Source organism: Schistocerca nitens, chromosome 1 (genome assembly GCF_023898315.1).
Source record: "Schistocerca nitens isolate TAMUIC-IGC-003100 chromosome 1, iqSchNite1.1, whole genome shotgun sequence".
NCBI lineage: Eukaryota > Metazoa > Arthropoda > Insecta > Orthoptera > Acrididae > Schistocerca > Schistocerca nitens.
The window spans coordinates 638,242,637-638,264,244 of record NC_064614.1 but is presented as its reverse complement, the minus strand read 5'-3'; the positions used below and the strand labels follow the sequence as shown (position 1 = coordinate 638,264,244).

Below are 21,608 nucleotides of genomic sequence, written 5' to 3'. Positions count from 1 at the left end.
TTAGGACAGTGTGGTGAAATCTGGCATTAATGGGCTGTGATAGCAAACAACCAATGCATGTGCCTTTGCTAACAGCATGACATTGTATGCAGTGCTCTCCTAGGGCCATGACCATATTGGTTGAACCCTAGATGACTGGAAAACTGTGGCTTGTTCAGATGATTCCCAATTTCAGTTGTTAAGAGCAGATGGTGGGGTTTGAGTGTGGTGTGGACCCCAGAAAACCATGGATCCAAGTTATCAACAAGGCACTGTGCAAGCTGGTGGTGGCTCCATAATGGTCTGGGCTGTTTTTGCATGGAATGGAATGGAATGGAATGGGTTCTGTGGTTCAACAGAACTGATTGTTGAGTGGAAATGGTTTTGTTCGGTTACATGGAGACCATTTGCAGCCGTTCATGGACTTTGTGTTTCCAAAACAACAATGGGATTGTCACCAGTCCACAACTGTTCATGATTGGTTTAAGAACAATCTGCACAGTTTAAGCAAATGATTTGGCCACGTAGATCGCCAGACGTGAATCCCATCGAACATGTATGGGACATGATTGAGAGGTCAGTTCATGCAAAAAATCATGCACTGGCAGCACTTTTACAATTATGGATCACTATAAAGGCAACATGGCTCATTATTTCTGCAGGGGACTTTCAATGACTTGTTGAGTTCATACTACGTCCAGTTGCTGCACTACGCTGGGCAAAAGGAAATACGACATGTTATCAGGAGGTTTCCTATGACTTTGGTCACCTCAGTGTATGTTTGTACATTTCAGCTGTCTTTTGTGATCCAGCAAGAGCCGAGTCATTAACTCTAAATCTCAATGTCCTTACGTCTGTCATTACCTGTTGTTTCACATTTATCCCCTTATAATACTCCATTGTTTATGTTCGCACAGGCCAGCTAAAGGAACATGACCTGCTGTGGTGGTAGTGATGATGAAGTCAACACTAGGACTACAGTACCAACAAGAAAAGATGGCTGTACAGATGTGCTATGGCTCGCTGTGTATGTTGCCTTTTGGTTTATTCTGGTAAGTGAAGTTTATTGTATAATGTAACATGCTGTTTCTAGCAGGATCATCTGATTTTCTGTGTTTTTTGTTCCACTTTGCCTGCATTATGGTAAAAGAAATTCAGTTGACATAAAAAAATACTGCAAAGCTCCCACCGAAATGCGGTTTGAGTAGTATTTTTATGCTGCCTATGTTGTTGTTTAACAGACATAAGATAATTTACAAAGGGGGCTATACTTCTTAAGAAATATGGCAGAAGAATTGGGCTATGGACTGACAATATGAGTGTGTGCTGAAAAGCAATGCCTCTGAATTTTCTATTCTGTTCTCAATATCCATTGAGGTATTACATGTCATGTGTATTACCCCATTGACTTTCCCACTTTGCTGACAGAGGTTGCAATCCTCTTCCACTACAGGGCTCTGAATTGTAGTGTACAACATGGCAGCATGTAACATAACTGTGTCAGTGCATGAGAAAACCCTCAGAGAACTCAAAGCATGAATTTGAACACTTTGTATACATGGAGCACCCTCTCCTTCAGCACGACTACGTCAGACCACGCATGAGCACTGTGACATCAGCAGCAATTTGACGTCGTGGGCTGATTGTCATCAATCGTTTGTCATCAATCTTTCTCCATACAGTCCCTACTTTTTGTCCAATTTTCATCTGTTTCCAAAACTTAAAGAACACTTTCGAGGACATCACATTGATAGTGATGAAGCGGTGCAAGCAGAGGTGAGGTTGTGGCTCTTAAAAAAAAAAATCAAACATTCTATAGTGGGAGTTGCAACAAACTGGCCTCTCATTGGGGGACTATGTTGAGAAATAAATATGTGAAAATAAATTATAAAGATGTGGACTGTTAATAAAGTTTGTTTTATTTTAAAAACTTTAAGAGTTTTCATATAAAAATTCAGAGGCTTTACTTTTCAGCATGCCCCTGTTTGTTGTTGTTGTTGTTGTTGTTGTTGTTGTTGTGGTCTTCAGTCCTGAGACTGGTTAGATGCAGCTCTCCATGCTACTCTATCCTGTGCAAGCTTCTTCATCTCCCAGTACCTACTGCAACCTACATCCTTCTGAATCTGCTTAGTGTATTCATCTCTTGGTCTCCCTCTACGCTTTTTACCCTCCACGCTGCCCTCCAATGCTAAATTTGTGATCCCTTGATGCCTCAAAACATGTCCTACCAACCGATCCCTTCTTCGAGTCAAGTTGTGCCACAAACTTCTCTTCTCCCCAATCCTATTCAACACCTCCTCATTAGTTATGTGATCTACCCATCTAATCTTCAGCATTCTTCTGTAGCACCACATTTCGAAAGCTTCTATTCTCTTCTTGTCCAAACTAGTTATCGTCCATGTTTCACTTCCATACATGGCTACACTCCATACAAATACTTTCAGAAACGACTTCCTGACACTTAAATCTATACCCGATGTTAACAAATTTCTCTTCTTCAGAAACGATTTCCTTGCCATTGCCAGTCCACATTTTATATCCTCTCTACTTCGACCATCATCAGTTATTTTACTCCCTAAATAGCAAAACTCCTTTACTACTTTAAGTGTCTCATTTCCTAATCTAATTCCCTCAGCATCACCCGATTTAATTTGACTACATTCCATTATCCTCGTTTTGCTTTTGTTGATGTTCATCTTATATCCTCCTTTCAAGACACTGTCAATTCCGTTCAACTGCTCTTCCAAGTCCTTTGCTGTCTCTGACAGAATTACAATGTCATCGGCGAACCTCAAAGTTTTTACTTCTTCTCCATGAATTTTAATACCTACTCCGAATTTTTCTTTTGCTTCCTTTACTGCTTGCTCAATATACAGATTGAATAACATCGGGGAGAGGCTACAACCCTGTCTCACTCCTTTCCCAACCACTGCTTCCCTTTCATGCCCCTCGACTCTTATAACTGCCATCTGGTTTCTATACAAATTGTAAATAGCCTTTCGCTCCCTGTATTTTACCCCTACCACCTTCAGAATTTGAAAGAGAGTATTCCAGTTAACATTGTCAAAAGCTTTCTCTAAGTCTACAAATGCTAGAAACGTAGGTTTGCCTTTCCTTAACCTTTCTTCTAAGATAAGTCGTAAGGTTAGTATTGCCTCACGTGTTCCAACATTTCTACGGAATCCAAACTGATCTTCCCCGAGATCCGCTTCTACCAGTTTTTCCTTTCGTCTGTAAAGAATTCGCCTTAGTATTTTGCAGCTGTGACTTATTAAACTGATAGTTCGGTAATTTTCACATCTGTCAACACCTGCTTTCTTTGGGATTGGAATTATTATATTCTTCTTGAAGTCTGAGGGTATTTCGCCTGTCTCATACATCTTGCTCACCAGATGGTAGAGTTTTGTCATGACTGGCTCTCCCAAGGCCATCAGTAGTTTTAATGGAATGTTGTATACTCCTGGGGCCTTGTTTCGACTCAGGTCTTTCAGTGCTCTGTCAAACTCTTAATGCAGTATCTTATCTCCCATTTCGTCTTCATCTACATCCTCTTCCATTTCCATAATATTGTCCTCAAGCACATCGTCCTTGTATAAACCATCTATATACTCCTTCCACCTTTCTGCCTTCCCTTCTTTGCTTAGAACTGGGTTTCCATCTGAGTTCTTGATATTCATACAAGTGGTTCTCTTCTCTCCAAAGGTCTCTTTAATTTTCCTGTAGGTAGTATCTATCTTACCCCTAGTGAGACAAGCCTCTACATCCTTACATTTGTCCTCTAGCCATCCCTGCTTAGCCATTTTGCACTTCCTGTCGATCTCATTTTTGAGCCGTTTGTATTCCATTTTGCCTGCTTCATTTACTGCATTTTTATATTTTCTCCTTTCATCAATTAAATTCAATATTTCTTCTGTTACCCAAGGATTTCTATTAGCCCACGTCTTTTTACCTACTTGATCGTCTGCTGCCTTCACTACTTCAGCCCTCAGAGCTACCCATTCTTCTTCTACTGTATTTCTTTCCCCTATTCCTGTCAATTGTTCCCTTATGCTCTCCCTGAAACTCTCTACAACCTCTGGTTCTTTCAGTTTATCCAGGTCCCAACTCCTTAAATTCCCACCTTTTTGCAGTTTCTTCAGTTTCAATCTGCAGCTCATAACCAATAGATTGTGGTCAGAATCCACATCTGCCCCTGGAAATGTCTTACAATTTAAAACCTGGTTCCTAAATCTCTGTCTTACCATTATATAATCTATCTGATAACTTTTAGTATCTCCAGGATTCTTCCAGGTATACAACCTTCTTTTATGATTCTTGAACCAAGTGTTAGCTATGATTAAGTTATGCTCTGTGCAAAATTCTAAAAGGCGGCTTCCTCTTTCATTTCTTCCCCCCAATCCATATTCTCCTACTATGTTTCCTTCTCTCCCTTTTCCTACTGACGAATTCCAGTCACCCATGACTATTAAATTTTCGTCTCTCTTCACTACCTGAATAATTTCTTTTATCTCGTCATACATTTCATCTATTTCTTCATCATCTGCAGAGCTAGTTGGCATATAAACTTGTACTACTGTAGTAGGCATGGGCTTTGTGTCTATCTTGGCCACAATAATGCGTTCACTATGCTGTTTGTAGTAGCTAACCCACACTCCTATATTTTTATTCATTATGAAACCTACTCCTGCATTACCCCTATTTGATTTTGTATTTATAACCCTGTATTCACCTGACCAAAAGTCTTGTTCCTCCTGCCACCGAACTTCACGAATTCCTGCTATATCTAACTTTAACCTATCCATTTCCCTTTTTAAATTTTCTAACCTACCTGCCCGATTAAGGGATCTGACATTCCACGCTCCGATCCGTAGAACGCCAGTTTTCTTTCTCCTGATAACGACGTCCTCTTGAGTAGTCCCCGCCCGGAGATCCGAATGGGGGACTATTTTACCTCTGGAATATTCTACACAAAAGGATGCCATCATCATTTAATCATACAGTAAAGCTGCATTTCCTCGGGAAAAATTACGGCTGTAGTTTCCCCTTGCTTTCAGCCGTTCGCAGTACCAGCACAGCAAGGCCGTTTTGGTTAATGTTACAAGGCCAGATCAGTCCATCATCCACACTGTTGCCCCTGCAACTACTGAAAAGGCTGCTGCCTCTCTTTAGGAACCACATGTTTGTCTGGCCTCTCAACAGATACCCCTCCGTTGTGGTTGCACCTACGGTACGGCCATCTGTATCGCTGAGGCACGCAAGCCTCCCCACCAACGGCAAGTTCCATGGTTCATGGGGGGTCATGCCCCTGTATCTTTACATAAATCAAAAGTAATGGCATTTTGTGAGCAAAACACAATAAGATCAAAAACTGAGAAAAATGGTGAAATGTTGAAGCACATATCCACCTTCAACTATCTTGGATTTGAAATATCCACAACATTAAATGACAAGGCAGAAACAAAACTATGCAAATTTAAATGTATGTGTGGGAAAATCCATGGATCTCTGGGGAGGGGTAGGGGGGGGGGGGAAACAAAACTGCTGAAGCTTTATAAATCAATGGCAGTTCTGATAGAATTATGTGGAAGTGAGTTGTGGATAATATTGAAGAAAGACAGAAGGAAATTATGTCAGCTGAAATGGAATTTCTCAGGGCAGTCACAGGCTGCACACTGTTGGACAAAATAAGAAACACAGAAATAAGACAAAAGCTACAGGATTTTGATTTGGAAACCAAAATTAAAAGGAATATAAAGTGGACTTTTGAAAGAATGCAGCAAGATTGTCACCCTGGAATTGTCATGAATTGTCATCCTGAGGGGCACTGCCTGATCATAGGCACCTTCAGTGCTTGGTGGGAGGAATTTTTTGCCTCAGTGATACTGATGGCTATTTTGGCAGTAGTATAGCTAATGGCAGGGTTCCCAAGTCAGACAGGACTCAGCAGAGGGGCCTGACAAAGAGTGTTGACAAATTGGAGAACGGAGGGCTGTGTTTTTCCCCAGAGAGATCCCAACATTGATTTTCCCAGGCTGTGGGCTGGCCAGTGCCACCAGACTTCTGCTACCATAAAAACTTGACATGCTTCAGGGGATATCATTAGGCACAATGATGAAACATTGTTTATTTGGGAGCACGGTGTCCGTGGCTGCACTGTCTGGGCTGCAAGTAAGGTACACACCTATATAAAATATCCCACTACCTCAAGATGTGCTACTTGCTGATGGAGTGAATGGCTGCTGATGTAAATAATCTCCAGCCCCCCTCCCCCCAGTCCTATAAGGCTCGCTTAGTCATGCAGGACTCTCCTTGAATCAAAATTTGTTTGCCTCATGGCTCTTATTGTGGACCAGTAAGTGCAGTGTGACAACATATGGGTCAGAATAACATACACACAAAAACGATTGTGAGACTGGCTAGCCATGCTAAGCAGAAACCAGCATTTTGCAGTGGTAATAGCTGGAGCAAGCGAGATGATGTTGCCACATCAGAAGAAGACCCTTACAGTGAGCTACGTGACTGAAGGCTGCAAAATAATTCAGTATAGGTGTAATTTTGAAGCAGATTCATTCATTCATTTAGAAGCACCACTGGCTGCAGCCATGGGTTCGAGACTCAGTGAGGCCAGCTGCTTCCAGAACAATTTGCATATTATGTTGTAGAGTAATATGGCATTATGATGGGATTAGAGTTAGTTCAAAGGCATCTCAGTACAAGGTGTCTCATCTGTCCTGAGTCACTAAATGCTCTACAAATGGTCCACCAAATGCATCCAAGAGACAAGTTGATTCAGCTCATCCATGACACCTTATAGCGGCTTCAACACCAAGGCACGAGGGTGGTCTTTCGCTGGGTATCTGGACACACCGGGGTACAGGCAAACAACATAGCTTCCAGTGCAGACAAAGAAGCATTTCAGGATGGTCTTGTACATAGAAGTGCCACCCCCTCCCCCCCCCTCCCCTGCATGTCGTCACCTCATTATCTGACAAAATAATCACGAGTCAATGGAAAACCGAATGGGGGGGGGGGGGGGGGGGGTAAATGGCAGACAATATAGGCAAGGTGGACTTCATGTCAGCCACACCAGTGCAACAAAGTGCTGCTCACCAAACTGTACATGAGACATAGCCATTTAACACACTGTTTGTTCTCTCTCTGTCTCTCTCTTTTTTACCAGTTTTGCTGGAGATCTGCCCATTATCCTCACCAACACTAACACATGGATTTCGAAATTTTGTGAACTGTCACATCTCATCCCTAAAGTGCTGAGAAGGGGAGTTGAACTTTAATGCATTCTAAACAACTTCAGCTGTGAGGGTAGCCTTCAACTCCCTGATATGAGAATGGCATGCCTCCTCTTTGTAAGGACCTGTTGCTGCTGAAGAAGAAGAATACTAGAAAACTGGGCCAGTATTCATCTGAGGCTATGTCACTATCTGTTTCTCATGTTCCTGGAATGAAAGAAACAGTTTACTGAATTGCAAATGAAAATATTTTTATTTATGACTAGCCATCAAAGTGTAAGGAAACATGAGTAGGAAAATGTTCATGAAACTGTTAGCTATTTACTCGTACAAATGGAAGATGAGGTACAGATCTGTTGTAAATAGTTATTTATGCAAAAGACTGTTCTGGAAAAAAAAAAGTACAGGATATATGTGGCTTTGGACTGAGAATAAGGAGCGGTGTGATTATCCCCACCTCCAGTTACTTTACATTACTTCAGATGCATGTTGGAAGGGATGAATAAATCACACAGAGCAAATCTGGAAGTCAGTTTGCTTTTGGATTATGGATTTATTCTGCAAAACCAATACATTGTTATGGTATGCACTGATGCTCTCCTGTTACCACAGAGTGGAGTCTGTCTTTGGCAACACAAAGTAGTAATCTGTACTTGAGGAACTGGAGCCAATAGATCAGGCAGGGAGGGAAGAGCTGCAGGGAGGGAAGAGCTACAGAAGAAGGGGAACAAGAAGTGTGAATAGGAAGGGAAGTATGGGTTCATTTTAGGGTAGAATAAAATGGGAAAAAGTACCATTTAACCTTTAGTATCCAAGCGTGATCCAGACTCACTGCCTAGCCTGAGTAGTGATACTTGGGCTCCCTGTGACATCTGCAGCTCATGGCCACATGGGGTGCAGGTGCTACAGGAAGCATGTGAAATGGAACTGTCCTATGATTAGTGTTTACTAATATACCACAGCCCGTCAATTGCAGCCAGTCTCTCACTAGTCATTGAAACCTTAGTTACACGCCACTGAGTGGTAGAATATCAACTTTGCCTGATATAGATTTGTGATTTGATTTTTCTCTCTGGATGGTTTTATATGCTTTTGAAGACTTACCTACGCTCTGTACATATGTTGGTTATTACCTCACCTCATGATATCTGCTGTCATTTGTCTTGGGAACTGCCCGTTACATTCCGCCAGTCACTATATTACTATCAGTGCAAGTTATCATTAACTGTGTTTCTGCCTACACAGAGTAGGATAGAAAATTGTCAACGAGAACTTTCTCTCCGTACAACTATTCCCATGTGCCTCGAATCCCGAATTTCTCAAGTTGCTGTATCAGCAACAGCAGGAACAGGAGCAGCACCAGGAGTAACAATAGCAGGAACTCCACCAGCAACAGCAGGCACAGCTGTTACAGCTTCTGCAAACCCAGCGACATCCTGTGGCTGCAGTTGGCTTGCCTCTCCCTCTACTTTTCGCTTGTTTCGAAAAGGCAAATGAGAGTGGAGAGTTTTATTTAGATCATCTTGTTCTTCACTGCAAGGTAAGTCAAATAACTGCTCCCGGCCATCAGTGTGTGCTCAAATTGTCTTCAAGTAGTAATCTGTACAAAGTGGTGCAAAAATCAGGCTCACTTTCTGATGTTTGTGGTTTGCTGACTGATTATTGTGGTCACTAGACTCACACTGTTGCAACTAGGCTCAAGTTTAACCAATGTTTTCAGCAAGGTAAGCAATCTCATGCAGCATGGATGGCTGATTTACAGGACTTGGTGCACAAGTGTGACTTCTCCTGTAAACAGTGTGGCACGCCATATGCAGACTGCTTAACTGTGATGTTATTGTTCTTCTCACTCTGGATCCAAATATTAGTGTGAAAGCTGTAGAGGCATCTGACCCCACCTTGAGTGATGTGTTAAAAATTGGCAAGGCTTACAAAGTAACTGTGTCAGCACAAGTTTTGTATCACGCTTCCTTAGGTGTCAACATTGTTAATTGTCTTAGTCACTGTTGTGAAAGTGATCAGCTGATGACTTCCAGTCAACAATGTCACCTGATTTACTGACCACTTCCCATGCATTGCCCCCACATACTGCAGGTCCTGCACACTTCACATTGGGGAATGTCCAGAATGAAGACAATAGTGTGATGTCATGTGTATTGATCTGTGATTGACACCACCATTGAACATACTGTCTTGAATTTTCATGCCTGCGCCCACAACCAGTCAACCCCTGTCCAGTAGTTCAGTGCTTGACTGCACCCTGGCCAACCCTGGCAAAGGGTACATGTTGATATTGCTGGTCTGTTTCTGATCATGTCGATGACCCCCTCTAGCTTTCCACATGTCGCGTGGATGGCTCTAATTACTATGGCAACTACTGTCTATATCCTGCCCATCATATTTCTGATAGAGGTCCCTCTTCTGCCCTAGGTTCCATCCAACAACCATCCTCAGTTCAAGGTATTGACGTTTCAGGATTTTTGTTGACACAATGACATTGAACCCCTGACCACCACTCCTTTCTATGCCACATACAATTTTGAAGCTAAGTGGGTGGTCAGCACCTCCAAGATGCAGATTCGCAAACTACTGATGAAAGCTGACTCCGGATAGCACTCACCAGCTTCCTGGCTCACTACTGTTGGTCCCCATGAATGGACATATCCTGGCTGAAACGTTTATAAGGGCCCAGACACTGCACCCTGTCTGAACTGCTAAGCCTGATTTCACAGGGTTACCTCCCTTGCGCACAACTGTATTACCCCGTGGACACCCCTATTGTGCTTGTACTTTCGCTGAAATCCTAGGTGAACCGAGGTGTTGTCATTGGCAATTGGGGGAGGCAGACGTCTGAGGTTCAGGCCGGCCAGGAGCAGCTGATCCAGTGCCAGAGTCAGCTTCATCCACACCATGACATACTTTCCCTCCTCCCCCTTCCCTGCATTTCTTACCACCAGATGGGCATGCTGTCTGCAACCAACTCAGGGACTGGCCTGTCCATGAGCATGCATCTTATTATTATGGCCTCTGCCCTTGTGTTAGGCATTGTCAGGAAGTTGACAATGATGAGCATAGAGTGTCACCAGAGGTCAAACCCCTTTCCTAAGCTACCTCCACCTCCCATCCCCACCATTGGTAGACCCCTACCATCACAGTCGGGGGAGTTTGAGCATTGCTGTGTTGGCCATGGGGAACGACTTATTGGTCACATCTCTATCACTTCTAGCACCCACTCCCCTCAGCATGATTAGCAGAGGACTGGGCCACTTTCAACCCCATGTGCTGATTAAAGGGGGAAGGGATTGGGTATACAGCTTGATTCAGATTCCCTGCCTAGCCTGAGTATCAATAGGGAGAACAAGTCAAAGGTACTTGGGCTCCAGACAACAGCCGCAGCTCTGACCATATGGGGGTGCAGCCACTGTGGGAAGCATTTGGGGTGGTGCCACCCTGATTAGTGTGTACCAGTATACCATAGACCGGCGATTGCAGCAACTCTCTCACTAGTCACTGAAACCTTAGTTGTAGGCCACTGAATAGTAGGGTTTTGACCTTGCGTGATTTAGGTTTGTGATTGGATTTTTCTCCCTGGGTGGTTGTATGTGCTATAGATGACCTGGCTACACTCTGGACTTGTGCTGATTATTAGTTCATCTCATGATCTCTGCTGTCATGCATCTGGGAAACTGTCTGTTTAGTACCGCCGGTGCACCATCAGTGCGAGTTGTTATAAATTGTGTCTTATACTTGCTCAGTGGAGGCTAGAAAATAACCTGTTGGCCTACCTACTATCTCCCAGTTGCTTGGGCCATAGCAAACAAGAAGGTTGGTCACATGTTGAGCCATTGAACTCTTTAGCTACGTGCTTGAACCTTTGCAAAATGTGTGCGTTGTATGTCATTTATATTTTGGTGCAACTTAAGGAATTGTGAATTAATAAATGCTGTTGAGATATCTCGGAAATGAATATGATTGATTCATCCATGATCATAAATGAGTTATTATTTGCAAGTGGATAATGTATCAGTAACAATTTGTAAATGAATATTTAGTGTTTCTATGATTTTTTTTGGAGCAATATGTTTCATTTTTTCCTTCTTTACTTGAACCATTATTATGCGTATTCCAAAGTATATTTTAATTTCATTACATTTGACAGTAATCCATGTTTCATCAGTTTTATGTAGTGTATTTTCATTGAAGACTTTTTGTTCTGCATTACGATTTGTTTCTGTGACAATATTATCCCAAAACACATTGCTGGACGCTATGAAAAATGTCTACCCTTCTTGTACTTCCACCTAACCACTCTAAAATTGGTGCTCTTATGCCAGGTGTCTGCATATACTTCCATATTATTGGCTTGTTATTTTCTTCTTTCTAAATCCATTGCTTCGATGATTGACACTGTCTTCCTCATTGGTGTAATCTTAAATGTTTAATATCCTTGGACATTTTCATACAGGAAACACAATACCACTATCCACAGCATCATTATTGGCAGAAGCTACTGAATCATTGTCTGCAGTAACAAAACACTTATCACTGTCATCAGTATTGTATGTTATTTTTAATGACATGATAGGTATATGGGTTGTTTAATTCCATTAGGGAATTACAGCCGAGACGTGCGAATGCAGTCAAGGAGTACAAGTAAATGAAGTAAGAGAGTGTCAAGAAGTGCTGAACTGCGAATCTCACTTGTGGTGTTGTCGTATGTCCCTGCATGACGTATTATGAGTCAGGCTTTTCATGTTTATGTGTGGTCCACAAGAAGTACCATGAGGCAGACTCGTGCTTACTGTTTATGTCCAACTTCCTTATGCTGAGTCTCACTCATTGTTGTAGGCCCATGGGTTAATATACATGAAACAGAGTGGAAGAAAGTAATAAAAGATTTGCACAGTTAAATGCATTTGCAGATGTTATAAGTTAGCTCAAAAATGTCTGTTATTCGTACGACATCGTTGCTTCTATCTTGCCAACAGGAGCAATTAGAGCAGTACAAATAACCAACAGACTTTTGTGAAATAGGTTTAGTTTGTTGAATGTTGTAGTTTTGTGTAAAATCATTATTTATGGTGTTATTACTAGATCTAGAAAGAGTCCAAAAAAAAGATAGTGATTCCAAATGTGAAAATTTATTATGGAATTCATATAAAAGTCATTAAATTGCTAACCTTGCACAAGAATTCACTCAAGCACTGAAAAATATAGCGAAAGTGACCTGCTTCAGTTATTCATTCAGGAAACTGTTGAAAAAAAACAACATGAAACATTTTAATGGTTTTACGAGTGAGACGGCATCTGCAATCATTCTGTAAACATTTATGAATAGAGAAAGAACATTTACAGCAAGCTATCTTGTGTATCTATTGATAATGCCCCTACATGTGGTTTTCTGCTGGGCTGGGATTTGGATTATTTCACCTACTGATTACGTTTTGCTAGTGCACAGATTTATCTGTCTACCTATGTGGACTGTCTTTGCTTACTGTTCAACCGACAGTTGTTTTTCTCAGTGAACAAACTGATGGCTGATGGGTGTACCAAGACTGTGGTTTGTATCTGAATGTTTCTCAGTTGACACTACAAAAAGCGTTCTCCAACATTGACGCATTAGTTATTCAACTAACCTTCAGTGTGTTATGTCAGCCACAACTTTTCTACCTCCAGACATCCTTTGATTTGTTTATTTCTAGAGGAGGCAGGAACTATTACTTTCTGTGACTTAGTTGTAAATAATGGAAAATCCAGGATGGATATAATATTGTTATTTGTAAATAAGGTATACTTAATAAAGTCTGTGTTGAAGAAGCAGACTAAAAACAATGGTGACACAGATTTACGGACCAGTACTTGTCAGTTCATTTCTCTGAGTGTTTCAACCAAGATGAACCAGCATTCTGTCGAGCTTTGGAAGCAGCAGCTCATTCAGCAGTAGGAACTCATACAGAAGTTGACAGATGTGGCACATTTACAATCACTTCCTGCAATCCCAGCTTTCCAGCCATTCAGTGAATTTCATGAGGGCTAGGAAGAGCACCAAAACCATTGATAACTTCAGTTCCATTTCAGACAAGTGACGTTTAGTGCCTGGAGTGACAATGATTTTTTCTGTTATCTAAAAACCCACAGCTCTGTTACCTTGTACAAAAGTTGGTCCCTTTATCTGACCCATCAGTGCTGCCCGTCACCAATGTGCACCCACTTTAAAGTGAACATTTTGCTACAAAAATCATGTGATTCCTACTCATTTAGTGTTTTTCAACATTGTAAGGCAACATTAAATCCTTGTGCACTATTGATCATTGTGGACTATCATATGCAGAACCATTGGTATGTTAAGTGGTGGTTAGATTAGTACTGGATAGTGAAGTGTGTGACCAATTATTTTGGCAGCCAGATCCTCCTTTCTGGGGCCACCATTTGCATAGATGGTGAAATACTAGAACTGTCATTTTGATTAGCAAATGTGATGTACTCAGTCCACCTGGTGGTGTGATTCCAAAAATGTTATGTAGTCCCGGTGTCAGTGGAGTGACTCTCACTAGACGAATCAAACTCAGCTCTTTAACACATTTTCTACCCAGTCTCGGTGAAACTTCTGCAGACTGCCTAGTTATCATGATAGTTTTTCTCTACATACTAGATGTAGTTTCCCACATTATAATTATGTCTGCCAACAGCGTTTTCACCAGTGCCACATAGATGTTCATCAGAGCAAGCCACGCTGTCAGTAGTCAAGCATGCCATTGTTAATAGAAATCACAGAGTTAAGATTAGCAACTTCTACCCTTACACTGTCGGTGACATTATTCATTTTTGATACCGAGACCTCGGTCTTGATTATTAATGAGCATACATGTCTTTGGTTAGTGTCTCCCATTAAAATCAGTAGTAGTTAAGCTTGTGGGCTTATGTTCATCATTAAATTCTGATGCTAGACCAGGTAGTTCTGGAATAAATGTAAAAGACAGTAATGCCCTTTCTTTCTTTATAGTAACAGGGCCCTCAGCAGAAAATATTTTGGTTCTGGATGCATATCAGCCTTTGGGTTATCTATCCAACACCCACAAGAAGAGGTCTCCAGTGGTGGGATTGACTTTTTCAAACCATGTGTATTGTTATGTAGGTTAAGATCCCAGGTGTCACACACTGCAGCCATTCACCTTAGTGGGCCTTCGTTTGCAAGTAATCGACGAAAAAATTTTTGTATGACAATAGTGTTAAAAAAATTGCATTACATGATCTGCTTCTGTAGTATAGTGGATAGCATAATACATTCACATGCAGCAGGTTGTGGGTTCAAACCTCATCAGCCACAGTCACCTTTTATTTTATTTTTAAATCTTTATCAAAATGGCTTTGATGATCATTTTTATTCAATTAATGATTTAAATGTAATTTTTTAATTTCCATTCCTTTGTCTCACAATTTTAATCATAATATGAACTTCTTCATCTGCTCTCATGTTTTTTCCTATCATTCTTTATCCACTTAAAATCTTTGTTCAAATGTTTTTAATTAATTTTATGTATAAATTTTGATTTAATTTCTTTTGTTTTTATCATCCTGTTTTTTCTCCCCATTATTGCATTCATTATATCTATTTCTCATTTTACTTGAATTTCGTGTTACTTATAAACCCTTCTTCATCTGTGTTATTTTGCCCATAGTGCAGTTGATATTTTGATTACATTTTAAATGTTTGTATGATGATTACCATGCAAAACAGATTGCACATCTGGTAACAAAAAATACATATTTCGCACCATTGCACAGTCAATATAAATAATTTATTTGGTTTTTTGTCTTTTGACTGATGGATTAGAATTTTCAAATAATTGAATATTATAATATAACAACAAAAACAATCCATTTTTGACAAAATAAGCTAATTGGATAGATAAGAAGTCTACTCACCAAGTGGCGGCAGAACACACACACAAAAGATTATAATTAGGCAAGCTTTCGGAGCCAGTGGCTCCTTCTTCAGGCAGAAGGGTTGAAGGGGAAGGAAGAAGAGTGAAGGAAAAGGACTAGAGAGGTCTAGGAAAAGGGGTAGAGTTTGGGAAAGTCACCCAGAACTGTGAGTCAGGGGAGACTTACTGGGTGGCATGAGAAGGAAAGACCAACTGTGGGGTCTGCACCAGACGAGATTTGAAAACCTGGAAGACAGGGTAATATGCAAGACAGAATTACTGCTCAAAGATCATGTACGAGTTAATAAGAGTGTAAAGCTAAGTGCACTGTAAACAGAGGAGAGTGAGCAGGGGAGGGGGGAATAGACAGGTAAGAAAATGAAAGATGTAGAAGACTAAAATGGAGTTAAGAAAGGAGTAGTTACTTGTGAAGAAAGGCTGACACGGAAGAAATTAATGTAAATTAAGGCCTGGTGGGCAACGAGAACCAAGAACATGTAACGCTACTTCCCACCTGCGGAGTTCTGAGAAACTGGTGTTTGGGAGAAGAATCCAGATGGCACGTGTGGTGAAACAGGCACCGAGGTCACGATTGTCATGTTGTAGAGCATGCTCTGCAACAGGATATTGCCTGTTGCCAGTGTACATCCTCTGCCTATGCCCATTCATCCCAACTGATAATTTGGTGGTAGTCATGCCGATATAAAAGGCCGAGCAGTGTTTACATAACAGTTAGTATATGACATGTCATTTCACAGGTGGTTCTCCCTTTGGTAGTATATGTTTTGCCAGTTACAGGACTGGTATAGGTGGTGATAAGAGGGTATATAGGGCAAGTCTTGCAGTGGGGATGGTCACAGGGGTAGGAGCCATAGGATAGGGAGATTGGTGCAGGAGGAGCATAGGGTCTGACAAGAATATTGCAGTGATCAGGAGAGTGACATAACGCTATTCTAGGTTTGGTGGGCAAAATGTCAGACAGAATGGATATCATTTCAGGACATAATCTTAGGAAGTCATGGCCTTGTCGAAGTAGTTGATTAATACATTCCAGACCAGGATAATACTGAGTGACCTGTGACATGCTCCGAAGTTATTTTTGGGAGGGATCAGCTGTACCAGGATTGGATGTGATGGCCTGGGAAATCTGCTTTTGAACTAGGCTGGTGGGGTAATTATGTTGAGTGAAGGCCGTGTGTGTGTGTGAGGGGGGGGGAGGGGGGAGGGGGGTGTCTTGCTGTAAGGAGTCTGTATCTGAACAAATATGTTTGCCCTCAAATGCCAAGGATGTATGGGAGGGAACATTTGACATGGAATGGATGGTAACTGTCAGAATGTAAGTACTGTTGTTTGTTAGTAAGCTTTATGTGGACGGTAGTGTGTAGTTGGCCTGCAGTAAGGACGAAATCAACATCAAGAAAAGTCTCCCGGGATTCAGAACATGACTGTGAAATTTAATTCAGAGAAGCTATTCAGAGATTCCAGGTAATTTAACAGTCCATATGGTAAAGATGTCATCAATGTACCTAAACCAAACCAGGAGCTGAAGACTTATGGATCCCAGGAAGATTTAAAAATAAAAAAATAAAAACATACTGCACGTGACGAGATTTGAACCTCCTGCAAACGAATCTTTTACCCTATCCACTACACCACACATCCATTGTACGCAGAACAACTTTATCCACATTAGTGATCATCACGCACAATTCCAATTTTTTTTTCTTTTTTTGCCCCCACGAACGAGGACCCACAAAAGTGAATGACTGCGGTGTGTAATATGTGAGATCTTAACCTATATAATCGTATATTTGGTTTCAAAAAGTCAATGCCACCCCTGTGGACCTTTCCTTCTCAGTCCAAACAATCTAGAATACCATTCCACGTGTAGCCACTGACACTATTATCACAGAGCTACATAAATACTCCAAGGTCCTCTCGTACGTACTTTCACTAAAACTTCCATGGATCGCCCGACAGGTACTGCCCAGTGCCGTTCGACCACTGCATCTACATTCTTCTCGCGACTGAATTTCAAACTTGCACTCACAAACATGTGACACACAGTTGTGTTTGAGATGGTAGAAGGCCGAGTAGTTCTAGAAATTCTCAAATCGCTACATATCCCCCCCCCCCCCCCCCCCCCCCACCTCTGATCAGACACGTGATATTTTATACATAATCATTATGTAAATAATATCACATGTATTAACAATTTCATATTTTAACAGTATGCATTTCTTTTCTTTCAATAACTGTGAATAATCTTTTGCTTACTACTTCACTATTCTCTCTCAGCCTACATTAATATTAAGCCATGAGCATTCACTCGAGGTTTTAGTCAGCTCTTTACTAGTATTTAGGAATTGTGAGGACTCCTTCTTTATTTCCAATCATAAATTCCAGGTGTTCATGAAACATGAGTAATCTATTTTCTGTTCTCATCTTTTGTACTACCTTTCCTTAGTATGTAATATTCTTACTATGTTTTGTAGCTAGGAGGAACTCTGGGTGAAATGAAAGTGTTCTTTTGACACTTGTAAACTTATGAAATGTAGTATTGCTAGCTGTGCATAGAATTCAAACTTTCCAGAATAATCCCTATACAATTTTGTGACTTCAGTCATGATACTGTCCGCTTCTCCTAGGATCAGTACCTATACCTTGCTTATGGGTTGACCTTATGAGAGCACTTCCTCTTTCTATTCTGGTAGGTATGCCCCTTTATAAAACATCCCTGTTTTTCAGGCCATAGGTCGTCCTATCTCCATGTAGGTATGCCTTCCCTGTATACTTAGCAAATGCCGGGTACACCCCCTTATCCTGAATATGCCTCACAGTTCATTACCCTATTATACACTTCTATGTATACTATAATTAAGTATTCTGTGGTAAAGATACAAATCTATTTTACACTTCACATCACTTTTTAATACACCTTTCAGTCCCTAGAGTCCTCTACTTCTCAACTTCTATACTCTTAGTAGATAATATGTCTACATATACTATTCAAGTCCCACTATCCTACAGTTCATCGGAGTAGTTATTACACTGGCTTTTCTTAAATGACTATCATGATTAATTCCACTCTACACACACACACACACACACACACACACACACACACACACACACACACACACACACAGTACCTGGCGATTCTCACATCATAACAGGCTTTTTATTCTGTAATTTCAATGTTTGTGTCTAAATGTATTTCTGTGTGTATGCGGATGTGTGTGTGTGTAGTCTGATTCTTCGGCCTTCTTATCTAAAGGTAAGATGTAGGTTATTACAAACCACGGAAACGAGGAAGGACTTCAGCGATAGAAGTTTGCGAATATGGAAAGAGGGAAAAATAGATAGGTCCTCAAATGAGAAGTAAGAATGGAAAAAAAGTAGATATGGTTGCTAAGACTGAAGAAGAGAAAGAAGATAGCCCCAAAGACAGGAAACCTTTCCCACCCTTCTTCTCCAGGACCCCTACCCCTCAGGTACTTGAGTGGGATGCTGGAAGAGGTTTGGTGTTAAATCGTCTCCTACAGAATGGACATTCCCACTTTCACCCTTGAGGTCCAGGAATGAAATCTTAGCAACCCTATGGAAACGGCAAATGGTGAAGAATCAGGCACACTTGTTTGTGAGGGTTGTCTGAAAGGTGTGATGTGTGTTTTGTGTTAGCCATAATTTATTTGCTCTTGTAAACCATGCTTTTATTTACAATACACACCCCTTTCAAAACCTGTATAAACCCTCCTATACAAACCAGTCTTGGATGTAAGGGAGAAGGCAAATGTGGCAAGGCTGCCTACGAAGGAGTCAAATGTTCATCTCCTCCAGATTGTGGGAATTGTTGTGGGGCTCATCCTGTCTGGAGTAGGGATTGCTATGTCTTCCTTGAAGAATGGAAGATACAGGAGATCAGAACTACGAGACAGATTCCCTATGGAGACGCCAAAAAGATTTATAAAGTCATGCAGCCTTCCCCCTCCCTCCCTTACCCCCCCCCCCCCCCCATCTGTGTTTGCTACCTCCTTTGCATCAATTGTTAAACAGCCAGTTCAGAAAACTGATGCTGCTACACAAACAGAGCTTGCTAGTGTTACCACTAGTACCTGTGTTCTTCAGTGTACTTGTGCTGCTGTCGTTACTTCAAAGCCTACACTTTCTTCCAAAACATCAGACAAGGCTGTGGTAGCAGACATTGATGAGCTCCCTGCTCCTCCAAAGGTTTAGTCTGATCACTGTCCAGCAGTCCCACTACCACTGTTGTGGTTGTGGCTCTGAAGCCTACCGAGGCTCAAATATCAAAGGTCAAGCATCCAGCATCGATGGAGTTGGCAAGTAAAAGTCTGATGATATCAATGTCATCCTCTCTGATCTGTCTCATAATTCTTCTGTAGAGCTAATGGACCTTGATGTCAGACTGGGACAGTCATCTCTTTCCAAGTGTGAACCTCCACCCATTACGGACTCCCCTCCCCATTAGAAAGACAGGCTGAAAATGCAACTCCCATGATAAATGGCTCCCATTTAACAGTGAAACATTAATGAGTTGAGGACACATGTGGTGGAATTGAAACTGCTGACACAGAAATGCCCCCTGTGCCTGTGTTTACAAGAAACACATTTTAAAGCCACTGACTCTCCTGGGCTCTGGGATATATCCTTTACTGGAAGGATGACCTGTCTGGGAACAGAGCCAAGGGAGGGGTTGCTGTGTTTGTCAATAACACACACCACGCCTCTGCTATCTCCTTGGTTACTGACCTGCAAGCAGTAACCATTGCAGTTCATATGAGTCAGAAGATCACTGTCTGCTCACTGTACTTACTTCCACTAGCTGTGATACTCTGAGGCTCTCGTGGACCTTATTAAACAACTACCCCGCCCATTACTCCTACTGGGCAATTTCAGTGCCCAAAATGTGTTATGGGGCTTAAGCTATATTTGGTCTACGGATAGAGTCTTGGACAACCCCCTGATGTCTCAGGAGCTGCACATCCTCAGTAAGTGCAGTCCTACTCATTTCTTGAGTGCTACTTAATTGTCCTCAGCCATCGACCTCTCTTTCTGCTCTCCCACCCTTACAGACTCAGCTTAGTGGGAAGCAACTGATAACCTTCATTCCAGTGACCACTTCCCACAGTGGATCTACCTACAAGATGGAGGATTGCTTGAATAGAAGTCACCGAAATGGATGGTCAGCAGGACTAAGTGGACGCTGTTCAGCCAGCTGGTTGTGTTTAAACACCGCAACAGCATCCAGGAATGAGTGGAACACATCACACAAGTGAGCCATCATACCGCTGATTTATCCACCCAGAAGTCTTCAGGTCGTCTTAGGAGGCAACCTGTTCCTTGGTGAACTTTTGAGTGCTGATGAACAATCTGGGACAGACATGTGGCTCTTTGACAGTTTAAATGCCGCCCAACAGGAGACAACCACACGGTCTTTCAGGTCATGAGAGCCAAGCCTCGATGTGTAATTAAGGAGAGAAAGGAAAAATCATGTCAAGTTTGCCTGGGGTCTATTAACCATTTCAGATTTTTACAGAAGTGTTAGAAGCCATCAGTAGGATTTCCAGTAAACATAGCCATTTACCAATAGCAGCAGTGCTGAAACAGGATGTCTCCAGACAACACCCAGAGACATCACTCAGATGATGGCAGAGCATTTAGCAATGAGTACTGAATGCCAGCCAGGATCCATTATTTTGCCGCTATCATGCAACTACAGAGAGAGGCAAGTTAGACTTCAGATCCAACAATTCTGAGTCTTACAGCTGCCCTTACTCCATGTGGGAGCTAGAATCGGCACTGTCTAAGACTTGTGACACTACTCACAATCACAACAAAATCCGGTACTGCATGCTTCGATGTTTGCCAGCAGTGTCAAAGGAAATCTTCCTCAAATGTTTTAATTTTATATGGCAGACAGGCAACTTTACCAAGTCATGGAGAGAAGCAATTCTGATACCTCTACTCAAACCAGGAAAAGACCACACATGTCCTGGTAGTTACTAGAATGTCGCTTTAATGAGCTGTATAGTTAAGACCCTGAAGTTAACGGTTAACCTTCTCCTGCTATAATTGTTAGAGACCAGCCAACTCCTTAGCTACCCTCCATGTGGATTCCAAAGATTTTAGTCAGTTGTCGACAAACATGACCCTGCTAGAGGCCACTATTTAGCAGGCTTTCCTATGTAAACATCACTGTCTCGACATATCCTTTGATATCAGTAAGGCGTATGACACTACTTTGAGACTCAATATCCTCATGCAACTCCATCAATGGGGTTTTTGTAGCCACCTCCCCATTTTCATGAGCTCCTTCCTGACAATGCGGTTCTGTAGGTCTTGAGTTGGTGATGTGCTGTCGGATTGTTTTGAGCACGAGAATGATGTTCTTCAGGGCAGTGTTTTTAAGTGTTACCCTCTTTACCATAGCCATAAA

General features: G+C 41.7%; 1 protein-coding gene across 1 annotated transcript in view; it reads left to right on the top strand.

Annotated features, from left to right (window-relative positions):
• The window catches only part of LOC126258062 (choline transporter-like 1), a 153,010-nt gene that overhangs the window by 9,911 nt on the left and 121,491 nt on the right, over positions 1-21,608 (top strand). The window contains exon 2 of the mRNA XM_049955612.1: positions 897-1,031. Within this exon, the coding sequence (XP_049811569.1) occupies positions 912-1,031 (120 nt within the window). The 5' untranslated portion in view covers positions 897-911. The remainder of the gene's footprint in view (positions 1-896; positions 1,032-21,608) is intronic.